The following is a 25,612-nucleotide window of genomic DNA, read 5'->3' as shown; positions in this document are numbered from 1 at the left end:
ACGCGCACACACACAGGTGCACGCACATAGGTGAATGCATGTATAACTGGGAGAATCTAAGTTCCATGGATTGCATCAAAGTCAGTGTCCCAGTGTGGAGGCTACCATCATGTAGGACAGTGTCATCGGGGAAGACAGGGCGAAGGGGGCACAGAACCTCCCTCCATCTTTCTTTGAAACTTCCTGTAAATCTGTAATTGTTTCAAGAAGAAAGTTTTAAAAATTGTGTTCTATGTACCAGCAACAGGAGAGATAAAACTTTTTAATTTTAACTTTAAAAACTTAAAAGAAAGGATGCCATTTGTGTTAGAATTTTGTTTAAAAAACCCAAAAAACTCAAATCCCCAGAATCATGTGAAAGAGCCCTACACTGAAAACCACAAAAGTATATCAAGAAGTTGAAGGACTTGTAAATGAAGAGAGGATTTGCCTTACTCTTGGATTAAAAGTCTCAAAATTGTAAAGAGGACAGTTACCTCCAAATTGATCTATAGGTTTAATAGAATCCCAATAAAAAGCCCCCCAAGTTTTCTTTTGTTGAAATTGACAAGCTGATTCTAAAATGTCTCTCCCCCAACCCCCATTTGGGAAGGACTAAGAATAACCAAGGCGATCTTGAAGAAGAAGAACGAGGACTGAGGATTTACTACCAGGTATCAAGATATATGAGGAAGCTGTAGTAATTACAACAGCATGGTATTAGTGCAGGAATAGACAAACACGAATGGGACAGAATGAGGAGTACAAAAAGAGATAAGGGTAGATAGATAGATAGATAGATAGGTATTTGGTTTATGAAAAGAGTGACGTTGCGGAGGGGAGAGCATGGTCTTTTCAATAAATAGTGGGTTCTTGGCAATTTCATATCCCTATAGAAAAGAATTAATGTTGACCCATATCTCATACCATAAATAAAAATCAGTTTTGGATGGACTGAATCTAAACATGAAAGGTAAGACAACAAAGCTTCTGGAATTAAACAGGAGAATATCTTCATGATCTTGGAGGCAAACAGATGGAAAATAAAGGGCTAACTATAAACGGGGAAAATGAACAAATTGGACATCAAAATAAAGACCTTCTCTTCATCAAAAGACACCATTAAGAGAATGAAAGGCAAGCCCAGACACTAGGGCATTTTTGCAGTAAATATAACCAACAGAGGGCATGGACCCAGAATATGTAAGAACTCCTGCATGTTAAAAAGAAAAAGGGACTCAATATAAAAATAGGCAAAAGACCTGATTGCAAGAGCCCTCCAGAAAGGGCACATCCGGAAGGACATTAAACCACTAAACTTACAAAAGTGCCCAGCAGCCTTGGTCATTGGAAATGCGAGTTAAGGTTGCAGAGAGAACTTCTTCTGCAACCCCAGAGGAATGGCAAATAGAGAATGCTTAGCGTGCCAGGTGTCGGTAAGGATATGCAGCTACTGGAATTCCCATGCACCCACTTGGGGAAACAGTCTCGCTGTTTCTATGAAGCCTGATCATACGTGAATCTTTTGTTGCAGGAACTGTAGGCGTCGCCTTTATGTACGTAGGTCTGGCCTAGCACACGGATCACAAAACTGCACGTACATTCATGAAAAGACACAAATCAGTTATTTATAGCGGCGCTATCCGTAATAGGCAGTACCCATAATTCTATCCCCAGCAGTAAAATGCATAATTGTGTTGTGATGTATTTGTACTGTGGGACATTACACATTAGGTGCATGTATTATTGCTACATGCAGAAACATTGAGGATTCACTCAAACATCACAATGAACGCGAGAAGTCAAATGTAAAATCATCCTTCATGGTTTTATTCATAAAAACGTCAAAAAGTAGTACCTGGTGTTAGAAGTCTGGATAGTGGAAATCTTGGGGACGGGCCGTGAGGGTAGCTTCTGACTCTTGATCCGGGTGCTGGTGACATAAGTGTGGTTCTTTTGTGAAACCAAATCCGGATGAAGACTTATTATTTATTCACAGTTCTGTGGGTTTGCTAAATTTCATTTAAAAATTTACTTTAAAAAACCTAAAGTGGGAATTCCCTAGCGGTCCAGTGGTTAGGACTCTGCACTTTCACTGCTGAGGGTGCGGGTTCGATTCCTGGTGGGGGAACGAACATCCTGCAAGCTGCGTGGCACAGCCAAAAATAAACTAATTAATTACATAAATTGTCACTATTAAAGAAAGTAAAGTGTCCTATACGGTGTTGTTTTTATTATCACCACAGATTAGACTATAGGACATTTAACTGTGCTACTGTGAAAGTTGACCTAAGTCCAGAGCCTTTTTCAGAGCATCCTTGAATTCTTTGTTCCTCAGACAGTAGATCAAGGGGTTGATGACTGGGGTGAGGACAGTGTAAACAGCAGAGATGAGCTTGTTGGAGCTCCAGGAATCCATGGCCTGGGGCCAGACATACATGAATATCAAGGCCATGTAGACGGTGGTGACCGTGTAGGAGGCGCGGGTGGAGAAGGCTCGCCGATGGCCCGTGGCCGAGGGGATGCGCGGGACGGCCAGCGTGATGTGTCCACAGGAAAGCATGGTGGCCACGAGCGGGAACACCAGGACGCTGAAGGTCAGGACGAAGCCGACCAGCTCGGCGGTCGAGAAGTCCGTGCAGGCAGCTTGAGGATGGGGGAGATGTCACAGAAGATGTGCTTCAGGACATTGGAGCCACAGAACGTGGTGCTGGAGATAGAGTAGACCTTGATCACAGAGATGGTGAAGCCACTCACGAAGGCGAAGGCCACCAGCTGGACGCACAGCCCCATGGTCATGATGGCTTGGTAGCCGTCGCAGGCCATGGAGGCCAGGAGCACACGCCCGGTGCACACCAGGAAGCTGAAGACGTAGAGCTGAGTCATGCAGCCAACGAAGGAGATGCGTCCCCGCTGCATGAGGAAGCCGTCCAGCATCTTAGGGATGGTGTCAGACACGTACCAGATCTCCAGGGACGACAGGATGCCCGGAAAGTAGTGCATGGGCCTGTGGAGGGAGGAGCTGCCCCAGATGGTGAGGATGACGGCCAGGTTCTCCACCAGCACGAAGAGGGAGGCAGCCGGGGCCGTGAGGAAGCCCACCAGCACGAAGGCGCCGACCTCGGTCACGTTCTCCCCTCATCCTTCCGTGTGGGGAGCTCAGGGCTGCAAACCAGCTTTGTGCCAGATGAGGGCCGAGGACAGCTGGGGAAGAAAGCACAGCTCAGCCTGGGGGTGAATTTTGGCCCAAGGAGGGGAGAGCTGGCTCCTGGAGCAGCAGGGGAGCAGAAAGTGTCTCCAAGTTAAGCTTTTACCACTGAACATGGCAGCTCTAGGTCTCCTGGTGACCCGTGGGCCTCCAGAATACGCTGCCCTTTTTCTCCCCCAGGCAATCTTGAAACCGTCTAATTGCTCTTATAGCCCAGACTTTCCCAAGGAATCTAACAACAATAGGGATGTACAGCCCTTCGCCACGGGGTCATCTACACTAGTAGATGCTTGGCCTTTCACCTGGTTTCAGAGACGATTGTACAAGAGGAAGGGACACCAGGAGGGCTCATGGGATGCTGGGGTGTGTGGCAGCCAGCTTAACCAGACCCCAGACCCATGCGGTCCCTCCACAGGGCTGGGGGTCTGCAGGAGCAGAAGCAGCCTCCCAGGCCAAGAGGGGAGAGTGGTCACGTGTCTGTCTTTGCACCATGTCAAGGCCCCCTTAAAATATGGTAAAGGAAGAAAAAGATAAAACCCCATAACATCAAAAAGATCTGGAGGGAGTACAGCAAGGGGAGGTGTCAACACGATCCTGGAGGAGAGAAAACAGAAGGCAGAGGGTGGCTGGGCGGCAGAGGGGAGGAGTCCAGAACGTTCTCGAGGGACCTGTCGCTGAGGGAGAGGCCACCTGTCCAGCACGTGACGGGGTGATGGGGGAGTGAAGGGGGCATGAAAACAGGGCTCCTACATGCAGTGTTTCCAGAGCAGTCCGGTGGCCGCGCCGGCACGCTCTCTCCATCCTGCAGGTGGGTCCCCCAGAGCCAGCCTCAATGCCATAAAGGCGCACCCAGCCCTTATCAAGTGTCAGGTGTGTCCACATAAACCCCCCCTGTAATCCTCACCACGGCCCTGGGAGAACAAGGCTCACATTCTTCAGATGAAAATCTGAGGCTCACAGTGGACAGTTCAACGCCTTACCCAAGGTCGTGGCAGCACCGGTGCACACCGGGTCCTCAAACACCAGGGCTGCGGCTCTTCCCGAGGGATGTCAACAAGAGAAAAAAGTGAACCCATTTGGGTGTGGGCTAGAAATTTGGAATTGTTAAGATGGACAGTTACAGTTTCTGGTTGCCCCCTGACACTATTCTAACAGGCTATAAAATGAAAGTTCACAAAATAAACAGTATTGGCCAGAAGAAAAGGCAAAGATTTACGCAGCGGTTCTTTTTTTTTTTTTTTTGCGGTACGCGGGCCTCTCACTGCTGTGGCCTCTCCCCTTGCGGAGCACAGGCTCCGGACACGCAGGCTTAGCGGCCATGGCTCATGGGCCCAGCCGCTCCGCAGCACGTGAGATCCCCCCGGACCGGGGCACGAACCCGAGTCCGCTGCATCGGCAGGCGGACTCCCAACAACTGCGCCACCAGGGAAGCCCAGTGGTTCTTTTTATAGCTTCATTTTACAGATGAGGAAAATGACACACCAAGAGCCTAGGCGATTCCTAAAGGCAGTCGGTCATGCAATGGTCAGTGTTAGAGCCTCAAAGTCACCACTTTCCGAGAACACTGACAAGTGAAGACAGAAACCTCAACATCACGACAATATAAACACAAGAATTGTTCGGGTTGCTTCAGAGAAAGCCAGTGGCCTCAGATGCTTCAGCAGCACGAATCTTCCCTTTATACCAGGAGCAGAGCTCCCTCATGTTTTGTAAACTGTCACAGGGCATGGGAATTTCTTCCCAATTCATTTCACAAAGTGGCAAATTCCTTTGCACAAAAGGAGAACTCTATGCCAATTTTCTTTTTTTTTTTTTTTACTATAGTTACAAAAGTCAGATAAAAAGCCAGCAAGTAGCACCCAGCAGCACATCAGGAGGGCACACGCTGCAGACAAGCCAGCGTGCCGCCGCTCGGAGTGCAGGGAGGCTGCCAGGCTGGCAAAGTGACCAAAATGGTCACACGAGAGCCCAGCTGCTGTGGAAAGGCTTAGATTAAAAACCATTCCAAACTTGTTATACATTTGTCATCCCCAAATAAGGGGTTTATTTTCATATATAAATAATCTCTGACTCAACACAGAAAACAAACTTATGGTTACAAATGGGGAAAGGGGGGGGATAAATTAGGAGTTTGGGATTAACAGGTACACACTACTATATATAAAATAGGCAAACAACAAGGACTTACTGTACAGCACAGGGAACTCTACTCAATATCTTGTAATGACCTATAATGGAAAAGAATCTGAAAAAGAATAGATATATGTATATACACAGTATATATATATATTTATCTGAATCACTTTGCTGTACACCTGAAACTAACACAACCTTGTAAATCAACTATACTCCAATAAAAATTTAAAACCAAAAAAATCTCAGTACCATTTGTTGTAGATTCTTTCAGCAATGGCTTCTGATAAATCATGACATCAGGTAAAAAAATAATAATAATCTCTTAACCAACAGCCTGTAACATCCCTGTGGTTGACACCAGCATCACTCCCGTCCCACTGAGATCAGATGAAGATGAGTCTTCTTCTTAACCACCACTACACAACAACACTGCCCTCTGCTACCTACTACAAAAAGGAGAAAGTAGACAAAACTCTCATTATTTCCAGATAACATGGCTTTTATTTATTTTATTTGTTTAACGTCTTTATTGGAGTATAACTGCTTTACGATGGTGTGTTAGTTTCTCCTGTATAATGAAGGGAATGAGCTACACATATACATATATCCCGATATCCCCTCCCTCTTGCGTATCCCTCCCAGCCTCCCTATCCAATAACATGGCTTTTAACTTAGAAAATCCAGAACCTTATTATAATTAAGGGATTTCAAAACCGATATTATAACTGTCTTCCTATATCCAGCAATTAATAACAAAGACGTTCCTTGATGAGAAAAATATATTGTAAAGCTATCAATATTTCCAAATGGATTTTAAAATTTAATTTGATTATAGTTGAAATCTCACCAAATTTTATTTTTCTTAAAACAGAATGAAGGGCTTCTCTGGTGGCACAGTGGATAAGAATCCGCCTGCCAGTGCAGGGGACACGGGTTCGAGCCCTGGTCCGGGAAGATCCCACATGCCACAGAGCAACTAAGCCCGTGCACCACAACTACTGAGCCTGCACTCTAGAGCCAGCAAGCTACAACTACTGAGCCCGCGTGCCACAACTACTGAGCCCGTGCACCTGGAGCCCGTGCTCTGCAACAAGAGAAGCCACCGCAATGAGAAGCCCCCGTACCACAACAGAGTAGCTCCCGCTCACCGCAACTAGAGAAAGCCGTGCACAGCAAGAAGACCCAACACAGCCAAAAATAAAAACAAATAAATTAATTTAAAAGAACAGAATGAAATAATTCTTAAAATCATCTGCAAGTATGAACAGACGGGAATAGCAAATAAAATTCATGAAAAAGAAAGGAGAGGATTAATGAAGTGGACTGGCTATTTTGGAGATAAGAAAATACAATAAAATGCAACTAATAGTTTAATAAAATAAATGTTAAAAATAACGAGTACTGCCATTTAGTCAATGGGCCAGTGTGGAAACAGTGTAGAAAGTCCTAACTCAGAGCTCATGGGATATAATTAGTGAGGAAAGGGTGGATTGCTTAATAAGTGATGCCAAGGTCGTAGGTTAAATATTTGTTAAAAAACGAAATGACTCTTTTCTCTCTATGTTACATCAGAAAGCAAACTTCCGCTGGATAAAGCATCAGTACTTGCAGCCCAGCAGTCCCAGCCTCCTTGTCCACGGACACCAGTGGAGCAGAGAGCATGGCCGGCAAGCGTGGAGGCATAATCCACTCGCCAGGGGCCTGCCTGCTCCTCGGTTTCCTTTGGGCTTTGGTTGTTAGAGAATAAGTGAAAGATTTAGATGAGCAACATTTTAAGAATACCTGGGGGGCAGGTTTCGTGGCGGGGCAGAGGGAGAATTTAAATGAAGCCTGAGCAACGCTGCAGGTCCCTCCCAGACACCATTGAGTTATTACGACCCTTTTTATCCTACACGTTTTATAACAGAAAACTCTTTACACCCCTCACTTTTTTTTTTTTTTTTTTTTTTTTTTTTACAGTACGCGGGCCTCTCACCGCTGTGGCCTCTCCCGTTGCAGAGCACAGGCTCCGGACGCGCAGGCCCAGTGGCCGTGGCTCACAGGCCCAGCCGCTCCGCGGCATGTGGGATCTTCCCGGACCAGGGCACGAACCCGCGTCCCCTGCATCGGCAGGCGGACTCTCAACCACTACGCCACCAGGGAAGTCCTACACCCTCACTTTGATCATCGTTTTGGAAAATCAGCACATTCCACACAGAAGCACAGATTTCTTGCTTCTCCTGAACAGTTGGAAGGGCTGGGGCAGCTTCCATGTCCCCGTGCACCCGGAAGGGCTGGACCCTTGGGCAGGGCGAGAATGGCCCTCTCAGCGGGCAGCACCTGCAGCTCCTTTGTGGTCTGACTCCAGCTGTGGGGTGCGGGGCTCCTGCCTCAGAGCCGAGCCACCCCTGCAGCTCTGCTCACGCCCCGCAACCAGTCTCCTTGGGCACGTGCTTCCCGCCCTCTCTCCTCCGGGCTCTCCTGTTTGCCCCTGTCTCCGCTGAGTCCCCAGACGTCCCCCCGACTTGGCATCTCTGTCACGCCTGGACCCCTCTCGTCCATCAATGCTCACGGGCAGCCATGGTCTGGGTTCCTGCCCCCTCGGCCCGCAGCCACCTGGCTTCTGTCCCCACACGCCGCGGACCGGTGGCCCCCCAGATGCCAGTAACCAGCCCTTCCCTAATTTCTGGGGGATGTTTCGTTCCGTCTCCACTCGCCTCGCCTCCGCATTTGGTGCTGTGGCCCCAGCCTTCTGCTCTCACTGTCCACACTCAGCAAAGCCACCCACCTCCAGTCTCCACCAGATGACGCCCGCACCGCCCTGTCTGTCTGCAGATCCCACCCGTGCGTCCAGCCGATGACAGGAGGCCTCCACGGGCCCTGGAGTCCACGCCCTCCTCGTGTTCATCTCGGACCAGGGCACCACCATCTGCCCCGCTGCCCGGGCGGACACCAAGCTTCGGCTCTCCTTACCCCCGTGGCTAAGACAAGGCCGGTCCCACCCCTCCCACAGCCTCACGTCTCTCCAGCAGGCTCCCTTGCCGCCACCCTCGTGGGCTTCCTCCAGCCACCGCGAATTCGGGCTCCATCACCGCACCGGAATGATCGTAACCAAAACTCTGACTGGTCCTCCTCCACAGTCCCTGACTCCATCTGGTCCACCCTGCGCGGGGCAGAGAACTGCACGCAGATCCCTCTCCCAGCCGCATCCGTCCAAACGCCGCTCTCCTGAGCAAAGCCCTCTGCTGCCCCCTCGCTCCTGTCTGTCCCCGTCCTGCCCGAGGAATCACGTTCAGTCCCTGAGAGCCCCTTGCTGACCTCAGGTAGCCCTGCCGCCCCATCACCAGCGGAACTTGGGCGTCCGTCAGGTCTCAGCTGTGATCTCCTCCCGAGGGCTCCCTGGGCTCCCAGCGCTGCTATGAGATGCCCCCAAAGGGAGAGCTCAGGATTTGGGTGCAGAAGGGAGGTGCACACTTGTGAGAGAAAGGAGGAGGAAGACCTTGTTTTGGGACGTGTTGGATCTGAGGGACCACCATGTAGAGACCCAGCGAGTAGGGTCGCAATGTTCAGACCTCACGGAGGAAGCAGGGGAGGGGCCCCTACTTATCCATCCATCTGATACTGAGCGCCCACTATTGGGAAGTGATGGTTTCAAGGTACTTGGGGTCGATGGGGAGAGAAAACAGTCGGAAACTTCTGCCTCCATGAAATGTAAGTTCTAGGGAGGGCAGGGAAGCAGACAGGACAGTAAACACCACTCATAACACGCAGATAAGCTGCTTAGGATGTACGGAGGTGGAGAGTGAGACCGGAAGGCGGGTCCGGGTTAGGGCCGTGGGGAGCAAGTGTCAGTGAGAAGGCGACACCGACCCAGGGGCAAAGTCCCTACAGGGTGAGGATTGGCCAGGGGGCTACAGGGGGGGGGGGGACACCGGGGCACCTCTGGGTGCGTGGAGGGCGGCAAGGACACAGCCTGCCTGGAGCAGAGTGACACAGAGCAGTGGTTGGGGGCTCTGTCACCAAGGAAGGGGGGACGTCAGCAGAACCTCGTGGGCCATGGGGAGGCCACTGGCTTTCACGCTGAGATGGGCAGCAGCCCTTAGTCTGCTGGGCCGGAGCAGAGTGTTTCAAGGAAGTGACTCTTAGGCTCCTCTGCATTTCTTGTTGCTCTCAAAGTTCCCAGTTATGAGGGAAATGTGTGGTCATTTCCAGCCTCATCAGAGAGGGGATCAGTGGAAGTTTACATGAGGGCCAGACACAGTGGGATTGAGGGAGACAGTGGAAGGGGGCCGGAGCCGGGTGAGCAGAGGGGAGGATGCGGGGGCCAGAGGGGAGGAGGCAGGGCAGGAGGGGAGGATGCGGGTGAGCAGAGGGGAGGATGCGGGCAGGAGGGGAGGATGTGGGGGCCGGAGGGTAGAATGCGGGGCAGGAGGGGAGGATGCGGGGCTGGAGGGGAGGAGGCGGGTGAGCAGAGGGGAGGATGCAGGGCAGGAGGGGAGGATGCGGGGCTGGAGGGGAGGAGGCGGGTGAGCAGAGGGGAGGATGCAGGGCAGGAGGGGAGGATGTGGGGGCTGGAGGGGAGGATGCAGGGCAGGAGGGGAGGATGCGGGGCCGGAGGGGAGGAGGCGGGGGCCGGAGGGGAGGATGCGGGGCCGGAGGGGCGGCGGTGGGGGTAGCTCTCCCCCAAATCGGGGGTCCCTTGCACTGAGACTCAGGGCACCCCGACAAGGGACGTGAGCAAAGTGGAGACAGCACCAGCCTGCGCCCCCCTCTCCCACCAACACCCGCTCTGGCTTTGCAGCAAACGGCGAATAGACACAAAGAGTGTTCCTGTCTGGAAACGTCCCTCCATGTCCCGTTTCAGCAGACTCCTTGTGAGGACAGGAGGGAACGGGAGGGGGCCCGGGCAGGCAGGCATGTGTTGGGGAGAGAGATGGAGAGCATCCTGTAAGTAGCTTGGGGTGGCGGGCAGGGACAAGCAGACCTTCGGCAGGGGTTCCCGCATGTTCCTAGAGTGGGAGGAGTCTCCTGGGGGGAGGACGAAGTGGGCGGTGGCAAGAGTGCCCCTCGGTGGAGAACTTCAGAGCTCAGGGGGGAGGATGCTGGAGATGCGGGGTGCAGTGGGGTGAAGCACGCGGGGAGGAAGCCCCCACCTTGTGAGATCAGGGACCTCTCAACCCCGGCCCCGCCCCAAACACTTCCCTCCGAGGGACGAGGTCCAGAGGCAGCCAGACCGGCCACTTCACCGAGGGGCAGGACCCCACGGAAACCTACCTGGAGAGCCGCGGGTGTCCCTGGCCTCCCCGAGCCCACCGCAGGCCGAGCGTTGCTCCTCTCTGCCCACTGGGCCCGGAGCGGGCGGCCCCCAGCGTGGCCTGGCCTGTCCTGAAGCAGCCGGCCTGGCTCTGACATCTGCCCGTTCAAAGGCGGCGCCGGAAGAACGGCTGTTGGCCATTTCCCCATCGCGCACAGATGCGGGGCTCCAGGGTCCACTCACCCCTCCACGGAGATGTAACTGCCCACATCACCAACTAGCGCGGAATCTCCCCTCCCGTCCTGGGCCTCCGGTCCTGCTCGTGACGTCTGCTGGGGGCACAGCCCCGCTGGGCTTCGCTGCTGACACTCCCTGTGCCCTGTCCAGGTGTCCTGGCCCCTGACCGCGCTTCCTCGCCAATCCACTCAGTCTCCAGCCACACAGCACTGTCCTTACCAAGACCTACGCTACCCCTTCCTTTGGAGCTGGGGAGGGGTATGACTCCGGCTTGGGGGCAGGGGTGCTGCATGTGCCATGACCGCGGCGTGGTCCGGGGCGATGGACTCGGTGGGGACCCTGCCCTACCTCAGGGTTCATGGATGTTATTACTCACAAAGGGGCAGGGAAATTTGAGTTTCTGGCATAAGAACCTTTCCCCCATCTATGTAATCAACACACACACACCATTGTGTTAGTCTCAGCCTAAACAGGCCCGTCTTGCAAACGTTTCCAGAAGATGGTTTTGTGTTGGCTGGAGAACAGGAGTGACCTAGAGACCTGTGCTTGCCCAGTGAGTCTGGGGCTGCCCTTGATGGAGAATCACCGAGCTTGGACATGGGGAGGAGCATGCAGAGGGAGGTTGTCATGCTTGTAAAGAAATACCCCAACTTGCCAGTGACTTTCCTGCTCTCGGGAAAGCCAATGGAATGAAAAAAGGACGGCCGATTACAAAATGGGCGGACAGACGCTTCATCAAAGAGGATAAAAGGACGGCCAAAAGCACAGGAGAAAGTGTGCACCTCCATTAGCCACAACCTCACCGCTGGCCAGGATGCAGGGAGACTGGAACTCCCGGACACTGCTGGTGCCGCTGCAACTCTGGTCGTACCGCCACCCTGGGAAACAGCTCAGCAGTTTCTTATAAAGCTAAGTATATTTGCACAAAAACCTATGCACGAATGTTTACAGCAGCTCTTTTCATAACCGTTAAAAGCTGGAAATAACTCAGATGTCCTTTAATAAGCAAATTGTACTACGTCCACGCAATAGAAGCTAACCAACTAACGAAGAGTGTGGATCAAGCTCACATTTTTATGTTCTTGTCCACTTGGATGATGTCTTCTTACATCAGCGTGCATTTCCCTATAGCTGCAGGTAAAGTTGGGCCCCTGCTCATACACTTAGCGTCCAGCTGGCTCTCTTTCTTCAGAAACAACTACTTAAGTCTTTTTTTTAAATTTATTTATCTATTATTTTATTTTATTTTTGGCTGCATCAAGTCTTCATTGCTGCACACGGGCTTTCTGTAGTTGCGGTGAGCAGGGGCCACTCTTCCGTGTGGCGCGGGCTTCTCATTGCAGTGGCTTCTCTTGTTGCAGAGCATGGGCTCTAGGTACGCAGGCTTCAGTAGTTGTGGCACATGGGCTCAGTAGTTGTGGCTTGCGGGCTCTAGAGTGCAGGCTCAGTAGCTGTGGCACACAGGCTTAGTTGCTCCGCGGCATGTGGGATCCTCCCAGACCAGGGCTCGAACCCGTGTCCCCTGCATTGGCAGGCAGACTCTCAACCACTGCGCCACCAGGGAAGCCCCTACTTAAGTCTTTTACTTGTTTTTTTTTTAAATTTTTATTGGAATATAGTTGCTTTACAATGTTGTGATAGTTTCAGGTACACAGCAAAGTGAATCAGTTATACATATACATGTAGCCACTCTTTTCTAGATTCTTCTCCCATATAGGTCATTACAGAGTATTGAGTAGAGTTCCCTGTGCTACACAGTAGGTCCTTATTAGTTACCTATTTTATATATAGTAGTGTGTATGTGTCACTGCCAGTCTCCCAGTTCATTCCTCCCCTCCTTCCCCCCATCCTCTTACCCCCTGGTGAAAGACTTAAGTCTTTTACTTGTTTTTAATTGAACTCACTGTATTTCTTTCATTGATTTGAATTCTGTGTTCATAACTTCAGGTGTTTTTGGTAATTTATTTGTATTACAAGTATATTCTCCACTCTGTATATTGGTATATTCTCCATTCTTCATCCTCTCACTAATTTCTTCTGATGAACAGAAGTCCTGGGCACCAGTCTGTCTGGGGGCCCATCCCTTCCCTACTGAGTCCATGGGACTTGGGGCAAGACCACCTGTTCCTAACTCCTGGGAGAGTATTAACTAGGCTAAGCCTGTTTACTAAGCGTGGTTGTTACACCCATTTGCCCTCAACAGATGCACAAGAACCCAGAATTCAGAAAACCAGCTCACAGTGTTGCCTTGGAGAGAGTTCAGCTTCAGGTAGACGTGTGACCTAAGTTGGTCCATGGTGCTGATAGAGGGAAGTTACTCCTTATTAATGGAGAGATGCCTTCTCCCTTATCAGTCTCGCTCGTTCACGTTTTCTTTTAGGTTGGCACTGTCCAAGAAATGTTTGTTCTCTCAAAGTCACAGGGGGTCTCCCGTGTCCAATTTGGGAGGCTATCTGGACTTCCCTCCTTGCAGATGACATTTATGCATTCCTTTGCCCTCAGGTATTATCTTTCTTTCTCTCCATTTGTCATCGATTTTAGTCCAAACTTTTCCACCTTTGCAAGGGACATTAGTTTCAGCCCCTGTGCTACTCCAGAATCCTGGCAGCAATGCCAGTCCAGCAGGGGCCTCCCCCTCAGCCAGCTCCCCCAACATGGGGGGCACCCAAGGGCAGAGTCCATGGGCCTCCTCAACCAGCGACCACACCACTGCATTCCCCGCCTGCTCCAATGCTTCCAGAGACAATGGGGCACAATTCACCCCATCTCCCTCGGAAATTCTGGCCTAAAGGTTTAAAGCACCCTTATAGGTTCTTGCTGAGGGGCCTTCCCTGCTTCCAGTACCTGCAGTGGCAGCCCTGGTCCCAGGACCACTGCACAGGAAAAGGAGAGTTGAGAACTGCATCTCCCCTCCCCCTCCCCCAGCAAAGGAGGGGCTACTGAGTAGGGACCCTCTCCTGGCCCCCCTCATGCTGAGAGGGAGCCAGTGCTACGTACCCTTTAAACAAGCGTTTCGACGACCCGTCCCAACGCCCCATCAAACCACTACTCTGAGGATGAAAGGCTACATGATGTATCCACCGGATACGGTGTCTCTTTGCCCCCTGTCGGACGCCGTGGGCTGTAAGGCGTGTTCCCTGGTTTGAAGAAATGTAGCTCCGCGGTCCAGATCGGTACAGTATCTTATTTCCAGTCTTTTTACAGTGTTTCAGCATTTTCACCTACCGTCAGGTGTGCAAAGCCTTGTCCGGAGTGTCTCTTCCCATCAGGACCCATTTACAGCCTCCTGGAGTGCCGGGACAGGATGCTTCCCTCCCTGAACCAAGACTCTTACGGTTGGTCAATCAAGCGATGGTCATAGGAAGTTGTCCGCGCGGCAGCAGTACCTGGCCATTCTGCATATGGCCCTAAGGCCAGCCATAGGCGAAGAGGCTCCCAGCGCGTGAATACAAGGAACCGGTCCTCCCACCCCCAGGCAGCGTGTTCCTGAGTGTCCATTTCCAGGTCATCATGGAACTCCCTCCGTATCGCAGTGTTTCTCTGACATCGCCCAAGACATTATGGGTATCTCCGGCTTCAGGACCATTTTACGTCCTCAGTCTCGGGGACACTCGCACTCAATGCCCAACAGCAACTGGTGACTGGCTCTCAGACGGTGTGTACCATCACCGCTGGGTCTGGAGCCGTCCTGGTCCAAAATCCCAGTGTTTGCCACTGGGCGGCACTCACGGGCTTTAGCCATGAGCTCCGGTCTGCAAAGTGTGACTCACGGATTCTTCCAGAGTCATAACTGAGTGGGATCATCAGGGCCAAGGGCACGGTAGAGCTGCTGCTTTTGCGACTCAGATATAACCTGCTGTTGTTTAGTCCCCCATTCGAACATGGCCTTCTTTAGGGTGTGGACTGGAGCTAGCCGTATGCGCAAACGTGGCATTTGCGTCCTCCAGACAACCCAACCATGCATGGTGTTTCTCCTAAGTTCCAGGGATAGGAAGGACTGCAGTTTATTTTCAGTTGCCTGTGGGATGTCAAGAGCGGCTTCTCCCAAGAATTTCACTGTCTGGTCTGGCCCTTCCGTCTTTGCTGGAAACATGAGCCAGCTTCTGTTAATCACGGGTATCAGCGTCGTACATGTCAGGCCCAGCTTGCCCTTCAGTGTCTGATGTTATTTTGGCGATACTTGTTCTTTCCAAACGACCCTGGCCGTCCTACCCAGACACTTTGGTGGGACTCTCTCACTCAGGCTAGTGCCCTCTGGGGGGGCTGTTCTCGTCCCTCATCTCTCTGTAATCATTGGCCCTCCCTCGGTGACCTCCAAGATCACTATCTCCGTATGAGGTCGTCCAATCTCCTCCATCCCCATCCGTAATGCACAAATACTAAGTGTGCAGCTCAGTGACTCTCATGAAAGTCCCCGTGAAACTACCACCCATGTCAAGACTGAAAACACGTTCAGAACCGAAGAAGGCCCGCTTTTTTGTGTTCCTTTCCAATGAATACCTTGCTCCGAGGGTGACGACTCTTCTGATCTCTAATAGCATAAACTGCTTTTGTCTGCTTTTGAACATTATAAAAATGGAATCACATAATGTACGCTCTTTTGTCTGGCTTATTGGTCTCACCGCAGTGCCCGTGAAAGTCATCCACGCTGCTGCATGTAGCAGGGCTTCATTCTTTCCCACTGCTGCCTAGTATTCTATCACATAGATATACAGAACTTATTTATCCTCTCTACTGTTCATAGCCATTCGAGTTGTTTCACCTTGGGAGCTGTCATAACTCAAGCTGCTATGAGCAATCTTTTGCATATCTTTTGATGGTTGTAAGTACTGATTTATATTGCAAATATACCAAGTAAACTAAAATTGCTGGGTCACATGTTTAACTTTAGTAGATAATGCCAGTTAAGAAGACTTCATGATTGTTTATACAGAAAATTTCAAAGAATCTATAAAATATCTCTTAGAACAATAAACAAGCTTGGGCTTCCCTGGTGGCGCAGTGGTTGAGAGTCTGCCTGCCGATGCAGGGGACACGGGTTCGTGCCCCAGTCTGGGAAGATCCCACGTGCCGCGGAGCGGCTGGGCCCATCAGCCATGGCCGCTGAGCCTGCGCGTCCAGAGCCTGTGCTCCGCAACGGGAGAGGCCACAACCGTGAGAGGCCCGCGTACCGCAAAATAAATAAATAAGCTTAGCAAAATTTCAGGATACAAAGTAGGCATACAAAATATTTATATACTAGCAATAAACAATTGGAATTGAAATTTTAAAAGTACCATTTACAATAGCACCAGAGAAATGAAATGCTTCAGTGTGAATCTAACAAAATAAGCACAAGATATATTCGCACAAAATTATAAACACTAATTTTAAAATTAAAGAAAGCCTAAATAAATGGAGAGATAATTTTTGGTCACGAATTGGAATATTCTATACTGTTAAGATATCAATTCACCCAAATATGATATATAGATTCAGTCAATGCAAACCCAATCAAAATCCTCACAGATTTTCTTTTTTTGGGTACATATTTATGAGCTAATTCTAGAATTTACATGGAAATGCAAAGAAACTAGAATAGCTCTGTTATCTATTACCGATTAATAAATTACCCCAAAATTAGAGGCTCAAAAAACCAAAAACAAACAAAACAAAACAACAAAACATTTATCATCTTACAGTTTCTGTGGGTCAGGAACGTGGAAGCAGCTTAGCAGGGTTGTTCTGGCTCAAGGTCTCTCTTGAGGCAGAAATCAAATGTCATTCTGGGCTGTGGTCATCTAAAGGCTCAACTGGGGGAGTATCCACTCCCAAGATCACCCGTGTCCACGGACAAGACTCAAAAGTTCTACTTCCAAGCTCATTAAAAGAAAAGCATCTTTTCGACAGTACTAATGACATTGCAGTTGACTTCCTCCAGAATAAGCAATAAGAGACAGAAACAGAGAGAGAGAGAGAGAGAGAGAGAGAGAGATGGGGAGAAAAAAACCCCAAGGTGGAAGCCAGAGTTGTTTCATAATCTAATCTCAGAAATATATCCCATATTTCTGTGTATTCTATTCATCTGACTCATTTCTATCCCGCATGAATAATACACTCCTCATTCCATCCCAGGGTTCCCCAAATCTCATCCCATTACTGCATCAGCTCAAAGTCTAGGATCTTATCGTTTATATTAGGCCCAAGTGTGGGTGAGGCTCCTCAGGTGTAGCTGCTTAACTATGGCTCACTGAGTACAGTTTTCCTCCATCTGTAGACTTGTAGAACTAAAGAGAGAAGTTATTTGCATCCCCGCACACCAAGACACAATGGTGGGTCAAGAATAAGATAATGTCTACAGACATTCCTGCACACAAAGGAAGGAAACGGGAAGCACGAAGGTGTCACTGAACCACAGCAGGTTTCAAATCTAGCTGGGAAATTCTGCAAGTTCCTTAATTAGGTCTGGACTGCCTGGGAATCATTCTCTCCGGCCCTTCGCTCTGCCCTCTGGGTTCTCAGTTCTGCTATTTGACCCATCTTTCCTTTTACATGAAAGGTGTAAAATGTTTTTAGCTAAATAGCTCTCTCACCCTGACTTCTGCCAATACCCACAGTTCTGGGGACCGGAAGGCCTCTCCGCGTTCTGATTTATCACCGTCCTCCTCACGGCTAGCGGGTGCTGCTTCCGCATACTTAACTCTTTTAAGAACCTGGAAGGTGTCCTGCAAATCCTGGGGGTCCTTGAGGCAACTCCTTCTATCCTTCGGCATCCTGCTGGCAGACGATGTCCTTGTGCCACGCGGAGGCACCATCGCGTGAGTGGCTTGGGGTGCAGCCTTGTTCTCTCTGAAAGAGTTTTTATGGCTGAGGCACCACTTTAGATCCTTCTAAGATCTTAACGAAGGATTTCATGGTCACACCCTTGGCTTCATTTCTTTCCCCGTTTTCCTAGCAGTGCCCTGGATTTGAGCTTTTCTTAGAGCTCATCTCTTTTTTTTTTTTTTTTTTTTTCCGGTACGCGGGCCTCTCACTGTTGTGGCCTCTCCCGTTGCGGAGGACAGGCTCCGGACGCGCAGGCTCAGCGGCCATGGCTCACGGGCCCAGCCACTCCACGGCGTGTGGGATCCTCCTGGACCGGGGCCCAAACCCGTGTCCCCTGCATCGGCAGGCGGACTCTCAACCACTGCGCCACCAGGGAAGCCCAGAGCTCATCTCTTAATTAAAGCACCATTTGTCATCTGGAGAAAATGAGAATTTTCAAAACCACAGATTCCTGGCTCCTTTTTGTTTAATGGCATTTAATTTAGTTTATCTATATCCTCTTGCATTTTACCACAAGGATCAAAAAGAAAACAGGTGGCACCTCCAACACTTTGCTTGGAAATCTCCTTAGCAAGACATCTCAATTCATTAGCCGTAATTCCTACTTTCCCCATTAACGCAGGCAATAGCATTAACCAACTTTCCGCCACCGCAAAACTGGTGTCCCCTTCTATACAGTTTCCAAGAAAACGCCCCTCACGTTCCTGTAAGCCCTTATCAAAGACCATGGGGCTTCTATAAATAGCTTCCTCAAGGCACCCTAGACTTTCACAAATACCTCATCAAAGCTCAACGCCTGGTCCTAAAGCCGCTCCTACATTTTAGCATTTTGTTATGGAAGCACCCACTTCCAGGCGCCAAAATCTGTTCTAGGTATCTATTAATGCACAACAAATTACCCCAAAATTTAGTAGCTTAAAACAAACACATATATTATCTCACAGAGTTACCGAGGGTCTCCCATCTGGGAGCAGCTCAGCCGCGACACTTTGAATTCAGTCTAAGTTTTGGCTGCAGCTGCAATCGGCTGAAAGACCCACTTCCCAGCTCACTCATGTGACTGTGAACAGGTGTCAGGTCCTCACTGGATAACTCACTTCCTTGCCAAGTGGATCTCTCTATATGGTGCCTGAGTGTCCTGACAATAGGAAAGCTGTCTTACCTCAGAGAAAATGATGAGGGAGACAGAGGAGAGAGAGATAAAGAAAGAGATCAAATGAGAAACCACAGTCTTTACATAACTAACCTATTCTTGGAAGAATCACATCATCACTTCTGCCATGTTCTACTCATTAGAAGGAAGTAACAAAGTTCTCAAGGGAAGGGAACTAAACAAAAGCATGAAACCAGGAGGCAGAGATCTTCTGGGGGCCATCTTGGAAGTTGCCTACCGACCACACAAATCATAGACTGGAAGAAAAAATATATATACACATATATGTTTTGCATTACATAATGATGCATTACATAATGATAAAGGGGTCAATTCTCAAAGAAGATATAACAAACTTTAATGTGTATGCACCAAACAATAGAGCATCAAAATGCATGAGGTAAATGTTGTAGAACTGCCAGGAGAAACAGATGAATTCATTATTACAGCTGGAGATGTCAACACTCCTCTATCAGAAATGGGTGAATCTAGCTGGCAGAAAATTAGTAAGGACATAGCTGAAAACAACGCTATCAATCACTATAACGGACATCTATAGATTACTTCATCAACAACAGAAGACACATTATTCTCAAACTTGCTTGGAACATTCACCAAGATAGATCACCTGCTGGTCTGTAAAACACCTTAACAAATTTAAAATAAAAGAAATCTTACAGTTTCTACCCTCAGCCCACCATGGAATAAACTAGAAATCAGTAACAGAAAGATAGCTGGAAAATTTCAAAATATGTGGATATTAAACAACCTACTCCTAAATAACACATGGGTCAAAGAAGAAATCTCAGGAGCAGTTTAAATATATTTTGAACTAAATGAAAATGAAACACAACTCATCAGAGTTTGTGGAGTGCCGTGAAAGCACACGTTAGAATACAAGAAAGATCTACACCTTAGGGAAACAAAGAAGAGAAAATTAAATCCAAAGTAAGCAGGAGGAAAGAAATAATAAAAGTTAGAGCAGAAATTAATGGAATTAAAAGCAGAAAAACAAGAGGAAAATAATGAAACCAAAAGTTGGCACTTTGAAAATATCAATAACATTGATAAGCCTCTATCCAAGCTAACTAAGAAAAAGACAAAGAGGACAAAAATTACTAATATCAGAAATGACAAGAACAGAACTACAGATACCACAGACATTAAAAGGATAACAAAAGACTACTAAAACAACCCTATGCCAAACAACTTGACAACCTAGATGAAATGAAATGGACTGATTCCTTGACTCAATCTTCCAAAACTCACACAAGAAGAAACTGGCAACCTTGTTATGGCTGTCTCTTTTAAAGAAATTAAAATAATAATTGATATCCTTCCAAAACAGAAAGCACCAAACCCAGACGGGTTCACTGGTGAATTCTACCTCACATTCAAGACAGAAACTGTGCCAGGGCGCACCACAAGGAACAGGAGCCCCCATTCGCCACAACTAGAGAAAGCCCGCATGCAGCAACGAAGACCCAACGCAGCCAAAAGTAAATTAATTTAAAAAAAAAAAGAAATTGTGCCAATTCTCTGTAATTTCTTTCAGAGGATAGAAGCAGAGGGAACAATTCCCAACTCATTCTATGAGGCCAGCGCTTTTCTAATACCAAAACCAGGATGTAAACATTACATATGAATGGGGGGTGGTGGCAAACTTCAGTACATAACACAAAGAGCTTTTTTTTTTCATATAAATTTGTTTATTTATTTGCGGTGTGCGTGGGCTTCTCATGGCGGCGGCTTCTCTTGCTGTGGAGCACGGGTTCTAGGCGCGTGGGCTTCAGTAGTTGTGGCTCGCGGGATCTAGAGCGCAGGCTCAGTAGTTGCGGTGCACGGGCTTAGTTGCTCCACAGCATGTGGGATCTTCCCGGACCAGGGCTCGAACCCGTGTCCCCTGCATTGGCAGGTGGATTCTTAACCACTGCGCCACCAGGGAAGTCCCACAAAGAGTTTTAAAGAAGAAAAAATATTAATGATAATACCTACCTTGCAGAGGGGTTGTAAGGATTAAGTGGTAAAATGAGGTAAAGCTCTGAGCAGGGAGCCTCACCCACACTAAAGAAGAGCGAGCCACAACCCTCGCTCACGGTACGCTCTCCAAAGCCACGTTGCTTTGACTACACTCTTTGGGACTGTTAGCCAGTAATACGCGTAGGTCACGGCTCACACTGAAGTGAAGTTACTGGGGAGGGGTGGGGGGACTTTATCGATTAAGGCGTTAGTTTTTACTCTGGATTTTGGCCCTTCAAGCCAATGTGAAAGGACGTTGCTTTGTCATTTCCCCGATTGTCGAGCATCTTGTCAGATGCTCAGTGGCCATTTGCACGTTTCCACGTATCCATTTTTCATTGCTGTTTTTTGCCCCCATTTGCATTAGGCTGCCCGAGTTTTACTGTTGGTTTGCAGGAGCTCTTTATATATTGTGAATGGGTCCTTTGTGAGCTACGTATACTGCAACACTGCCACAGTTGCAGTTCAACCATTCCTCAATGGCATCTTTGCTGAGCAGAAATTCTTCATCTTTTCTTGAGCTGGGTGTTTCTATTGCCTCCACTTGTGCAGATGGGAAATGCAGAGGTAAGGAAGTTAACGAATTTAGAGGTAGAACCGCGACCCGGGCCTGAGTGTCCGAAGCAGGGCGCTCCACTGCGCTGCTCCAGGGTGAAGCCCGCTCTGTCCCCTCGGAGGGCCAGTCCAGGCAGGTCTTGTCAACTCCAAGAGCCTCAGCTTATCCACGTGCAAACAGAGCACACGACCCTCCCCTCTGGAACATTCTGAGGACTGGATGGACTATAAACGCTGCGCCCGAAGTTGGCTCTCAATGAAAGGCAACTTTGGGGCGTTCTTAGGACCGTCAGCAAGATGCTAAGTAAAGGAAAACTACAGCGAACTGTCCAGATGCTCTTCTCACAGCAGGTTTGGTGGTTTTCCTGTCTCAGCAGCAAAAGTTCCAGCAGGTTCCTTCAACATTTATTTAACTGCGCTGGGCACAGTTGGGGACAGAACTGAGCCTTACAAGTGACAGGATAAATTAAGTCTCAGCAAAATAAATGTTAAAGTTGAAAGTCAAAGGAAAAAAATAAAACACAAACGAAAGCAGCAGCAGCGGCCATGGACTGCCGGCTGGAGCGATCATCTGGGTCCCCATACGGGCCCCTTCCGACAGGAAGCCTCCATCTGCCGACCCCAAGTGCCCTTCAGCGGTACAGAGCTGTCTCTGTGCTGCCAGGACATGGGCCAGTCCTCAGGGGAGCAGAAAACGCTGCGGAGCGGGGCAGGCTCCCGCTGAAGACGGCCCAGCACGCCTTCCTCCAGGCAAGGCCCACCCGGCCTGCAGGGCTCAGCCAGGCCCTGACAGTCTCTCCAAACTCAGGAATTCAGCCATGAAATCCGTCCCTCCTTTAGCGCTAACGTCCCTGACCTCGAAGGCCAGGCCTGCCTTCTCTGCTTCGGCTGCAAACCGAGGACCAGAGGAAACGGAGCGGGACCCCAGCTTGGGGCGGACGCAGGAGACAGGAAGAGCCGTGTGAGCGCTGTCCTCCGCCCCAGCACCCCTCACTGCTCGGGGGGCCCCCTCGCCACCCTGCTGTCGGCCCACCTGCCCGCCTCTGGGCCCTGCACACACCTGGGCCGCTCTCTCCCTCCCTCTCCTGAGGTTCCCTCTCCCATTTACCTCAAGGAGCGGGGATGGCCCCTGGCTGCCTGCTCTCACACCTGCCCGCACACCTGCCCTCACACCTGCCCACACACCTGCCCGCACACCTGCCCTCACACCTGCCCGCACACCTGCTCTCACACCTGCCCGCACACCTGCCCGCACACCTGCCCTCACACCTGCCCGCACACCTGCCCACACACCTGCCCACACACCTGCCCTCACACCTGCCCGCACACCTGCCCGCACACCTGCCCTCACACCTGCCCACACACCTGCCCTCACACCTGCCCGCACACCTGCCCTCACACCTTTACAGTGTTTTCACAGGCTCTTTGCTTGTTGTCCTTTCCCACAGGGCTGTGAGCTCCATCTTCTGTGAAACTTTCACATACACACACCTGATCATATATATACACACAAGTATCATCATAACCCGTGGGCTACGGTGGGTGTACAGGAGGAGGTGTGTGTGCACACACACACACTCACCCCCGAAACGTACCTCTTTACACACCCGAGAGGCAAGTTCTATACATCGGATGAACAGGTATGAACGTGCCCGGCAACAGCCCACCTCCTGCATCTCAGCTCCCCATCCACAGGGCCCTGTGGAACCCCTCCAGGTCAAAGGCCACTCGGTCTAGGGGTGCAGGGCTCCCCGTGGTGTGATGCACCAATGCTTCTTCAAGCGACGATCGTTCACTCTTTCCATGGTCTGTTGCCAGGAGGGAAAATGCTGGGACCAACCTCCTGTCCTGGTTCCGCCGGGTCTCCAGTCTTCATCATGGCCACGTCCCATGGTCCCCCCACCCCGCATCAGCGTGGGCAGCCTTCCATCACTCAAAGCCCTTGCCCTCCAGTGAGTAAAGCGGCGCCTTGCCGCCTTAATGGACGTTTACCAACTTATTGTGATTCTGAGCACCTTGAAGTACTTACTGGCCCTTTGAACATGTTCTTCTGCAAACTGACTTTTCAGTAACCTGTGCCCATCATTTTCCAACGCGTCACCCCCTTCGTGCCACTTTGTAAAAGTTCTCTACGTCTGCAAATGTGATCACTTCAGCCCTTTGTGTGGGAGCCAGGTTTCCTGTATTCCTTCCAAATGTGCTGGTTGTCTCCTGGCTTTGTTCGTGGTCTCTGCGGAGAGAGAACGCAGCCCTTGACGAAGGGCCACAGTCCGGCGCCTCTCTGCCTCCCAAACGCTGAGTCACCTGGGGCAAATCACTCGCGCGATGAGAAGACAGTGTTTGTTCAAGGATAGGGACTTAGGGAAGGAAAAAACCCAAGCACAGAGCACAAGGCGTTCCTGTGACTCAGAAACGTGAAAACAACACTGCAGCTCATGTTCAAGGCACCTGCTCCACCACACACAGGGCGCTGTCCAGGTGCAACTCGAATTCACTCTGTGACCCCTCTCGTACCCGCACGGGGAAGGTGTTCATGGTACCCTCACTTCACAGGCTCAGAGGCTGTGGGTGTCCCAAGACCACCCAGGGGGAGTCGAGCTCCAGGGATGCTGTTCACCACAGCTTCGTCTTGAGAGCTCTTCCTCTACCCCCTCCCTCTCCGAATCCCCGTCTCAATCAGAGCTGAGGCCAGGACATTTTTGGGGGCAAAGGAGGGGGCGGTCTTGTTTGGCAGGGCCTGTTTGACCCCGGTGAGGTCTGGCCTGTCCCACCTCCGGGGCCTCTGAATTGAGGGTCTCACACAGCAGCCTCTCTCTGGCCGGGTGTGACCTGAGAACACGTGGCAGCACTTGAGTCCCAGGCTTTCCCTGTGAGTCACGCGTGGGCAGTTCCTGGGGCCTGGAGTTCGGTGCCCCGGCCCTGAAGCCACAAGGCACCGGCGTGGAGCTCCGGGCAGGTGCTCTGCACCCCTCTGGGTCAGGTTTCTCCCCTCCCAGCAGCACCAGGACTCGATTATTACACCGCTGTCTGTTTACATGGATCAGACATGCACCGAGCACCTGCCACGTGGGGGACACTCTGCTCAGCTGCAGGGACAAAGGGACCAGCTGTCTTCTAGCGCAGTCACCCTGCAGGTCAGCTGACTGTCCTGGACATCACTCCACTGTCCCCTCCCCTGGACAACCTCTCTGACTGCAGAGCCCTTGCTGTTTCCACGGAATCACACTCCCTCGTGATGACAGCCATTAAAGCCACTTATGAGCAGTTTATTTTGTGACTTATCAGATAATAATTATTCACACACAACACAGGCACCTAAAAGACCCCTCAGCGCGGCCGTGACCATTCAGTACTGACCCCGGCTTGATGCTGGAGGTGGACGAGTGACATGGAGGCCTCAGGACGCTCGTGGAGAAGCCGCTCGTCCCGTAAGCCTTGTCGGGGAGGAGCGTGGGCAGAGCTGTGCGGGGCACTGGGGGCCTCGCCCTCTGCCCCCTGCTGAGGCCCGAACTCTTGAGACCCAGGCTCCGAGAGCCAGTGGAAAGGCCCAGCGCCCGAAGGCCCACCTCTGGCCTCCTGAGGGACAAAGGAGCTTTTTATTTTAGCACCCTTTTCTCAGCACTTTCTCATCTTGGCTCCAAGCAGAATTCACAGCAGTGAATTTTCTAAAGTCAATAACGTGGCTTCTTAAAAATGTGACTTGTTTGGAAGTGCCCCTAACCCGGCTGCTCAGAGTTCGTCCAGGAATCAGAGGCCTGTCGCCTCTCCCCGGCGGCTTCCCGAGCACCTTTCTACCCAACAAGCGGCCAGTGCAAAGGCTGACCGTGAGACGAACGCTTTCCCTCCACCCGGGAAGAAGGAGAACTCTAAGGGCAGGGGAAGCAGATGGTTTCTTCAAAGGCCATGACTGAAGTCCTCCAACAGCTCAAAGCATCAAAACAGTTCTATTCTCCGGTTACCTCCCCAAACCCAGATTCTCAAAAACCAAAGCGTGTAAAAGCCACGCGCTTGATCACGTGGCTTAGGAAGGGCTCCCTTCATGGAATCCTACCTTCCAAGAGCCCGCAGCTTCCCAAGGATCCACAACACCCCACCTTAGCAGATGATACTCTCCAGGTCCCCACCCCAGCTACCGAGCGGCGGCCCCCATGTGCACCCTCCCCCGGAGGAAAGGGCCTTCCCAATCCTGCGAGCTGTGAGTGGGCGCTGCCCTCCTGGCTCACAGCGAGAAGCGTGGACACTGCCGACGGGCCAGGGAGTGGGACGGACAGAGGGTGCGCCAATCAGA

The 25,612-nt window shown here is 50.5% G+C and overlaps 1 protein-coding gene across 1 annotated transcript; it reads right to left on the bottom strand.

Annotated features, from left to right (window-relative positions):
• Positions 1-1,781: 1,781 nt before the first annotated feature.
• On the bottom strand, positions 1,782-23,859 carry LOC137225970 (olfactory receptor 6B2-like). The gene is given in 4 exon segments (XM_067739927.1): positions 1,782-2,625; positions 2,628-3,116; positions 3,938-3,989; positions 23,773-23,859. Coding segments are annotated over 4 exon segments (1,002 nt in total). The 3' UTR covers positions 1,782-2,251.
• Positions 23,860-25,612: the final 1,753 nt, after the last annotated feature.

Source organism: Pseudorca crassidens, chromosome 6 (assembly GCF_039906515.1).
Source record: "Pseudorca crassidens isolate mPseCra1 chromosome 6, mPseCra1.hap1, whole genome shotgun sequence".
Lineage (NCBI taxonomy): Eukaryota > Metazoa > Chordata > Mammalia > Artiodactyla > Delphinidae > Pseudorca > Pseudorca crassidens.
The sequence above is the reverse complement of the archived record's forward strand: the minus strand, read 5'-3'. Positions and strand labels throughout refer to the sequence as shown.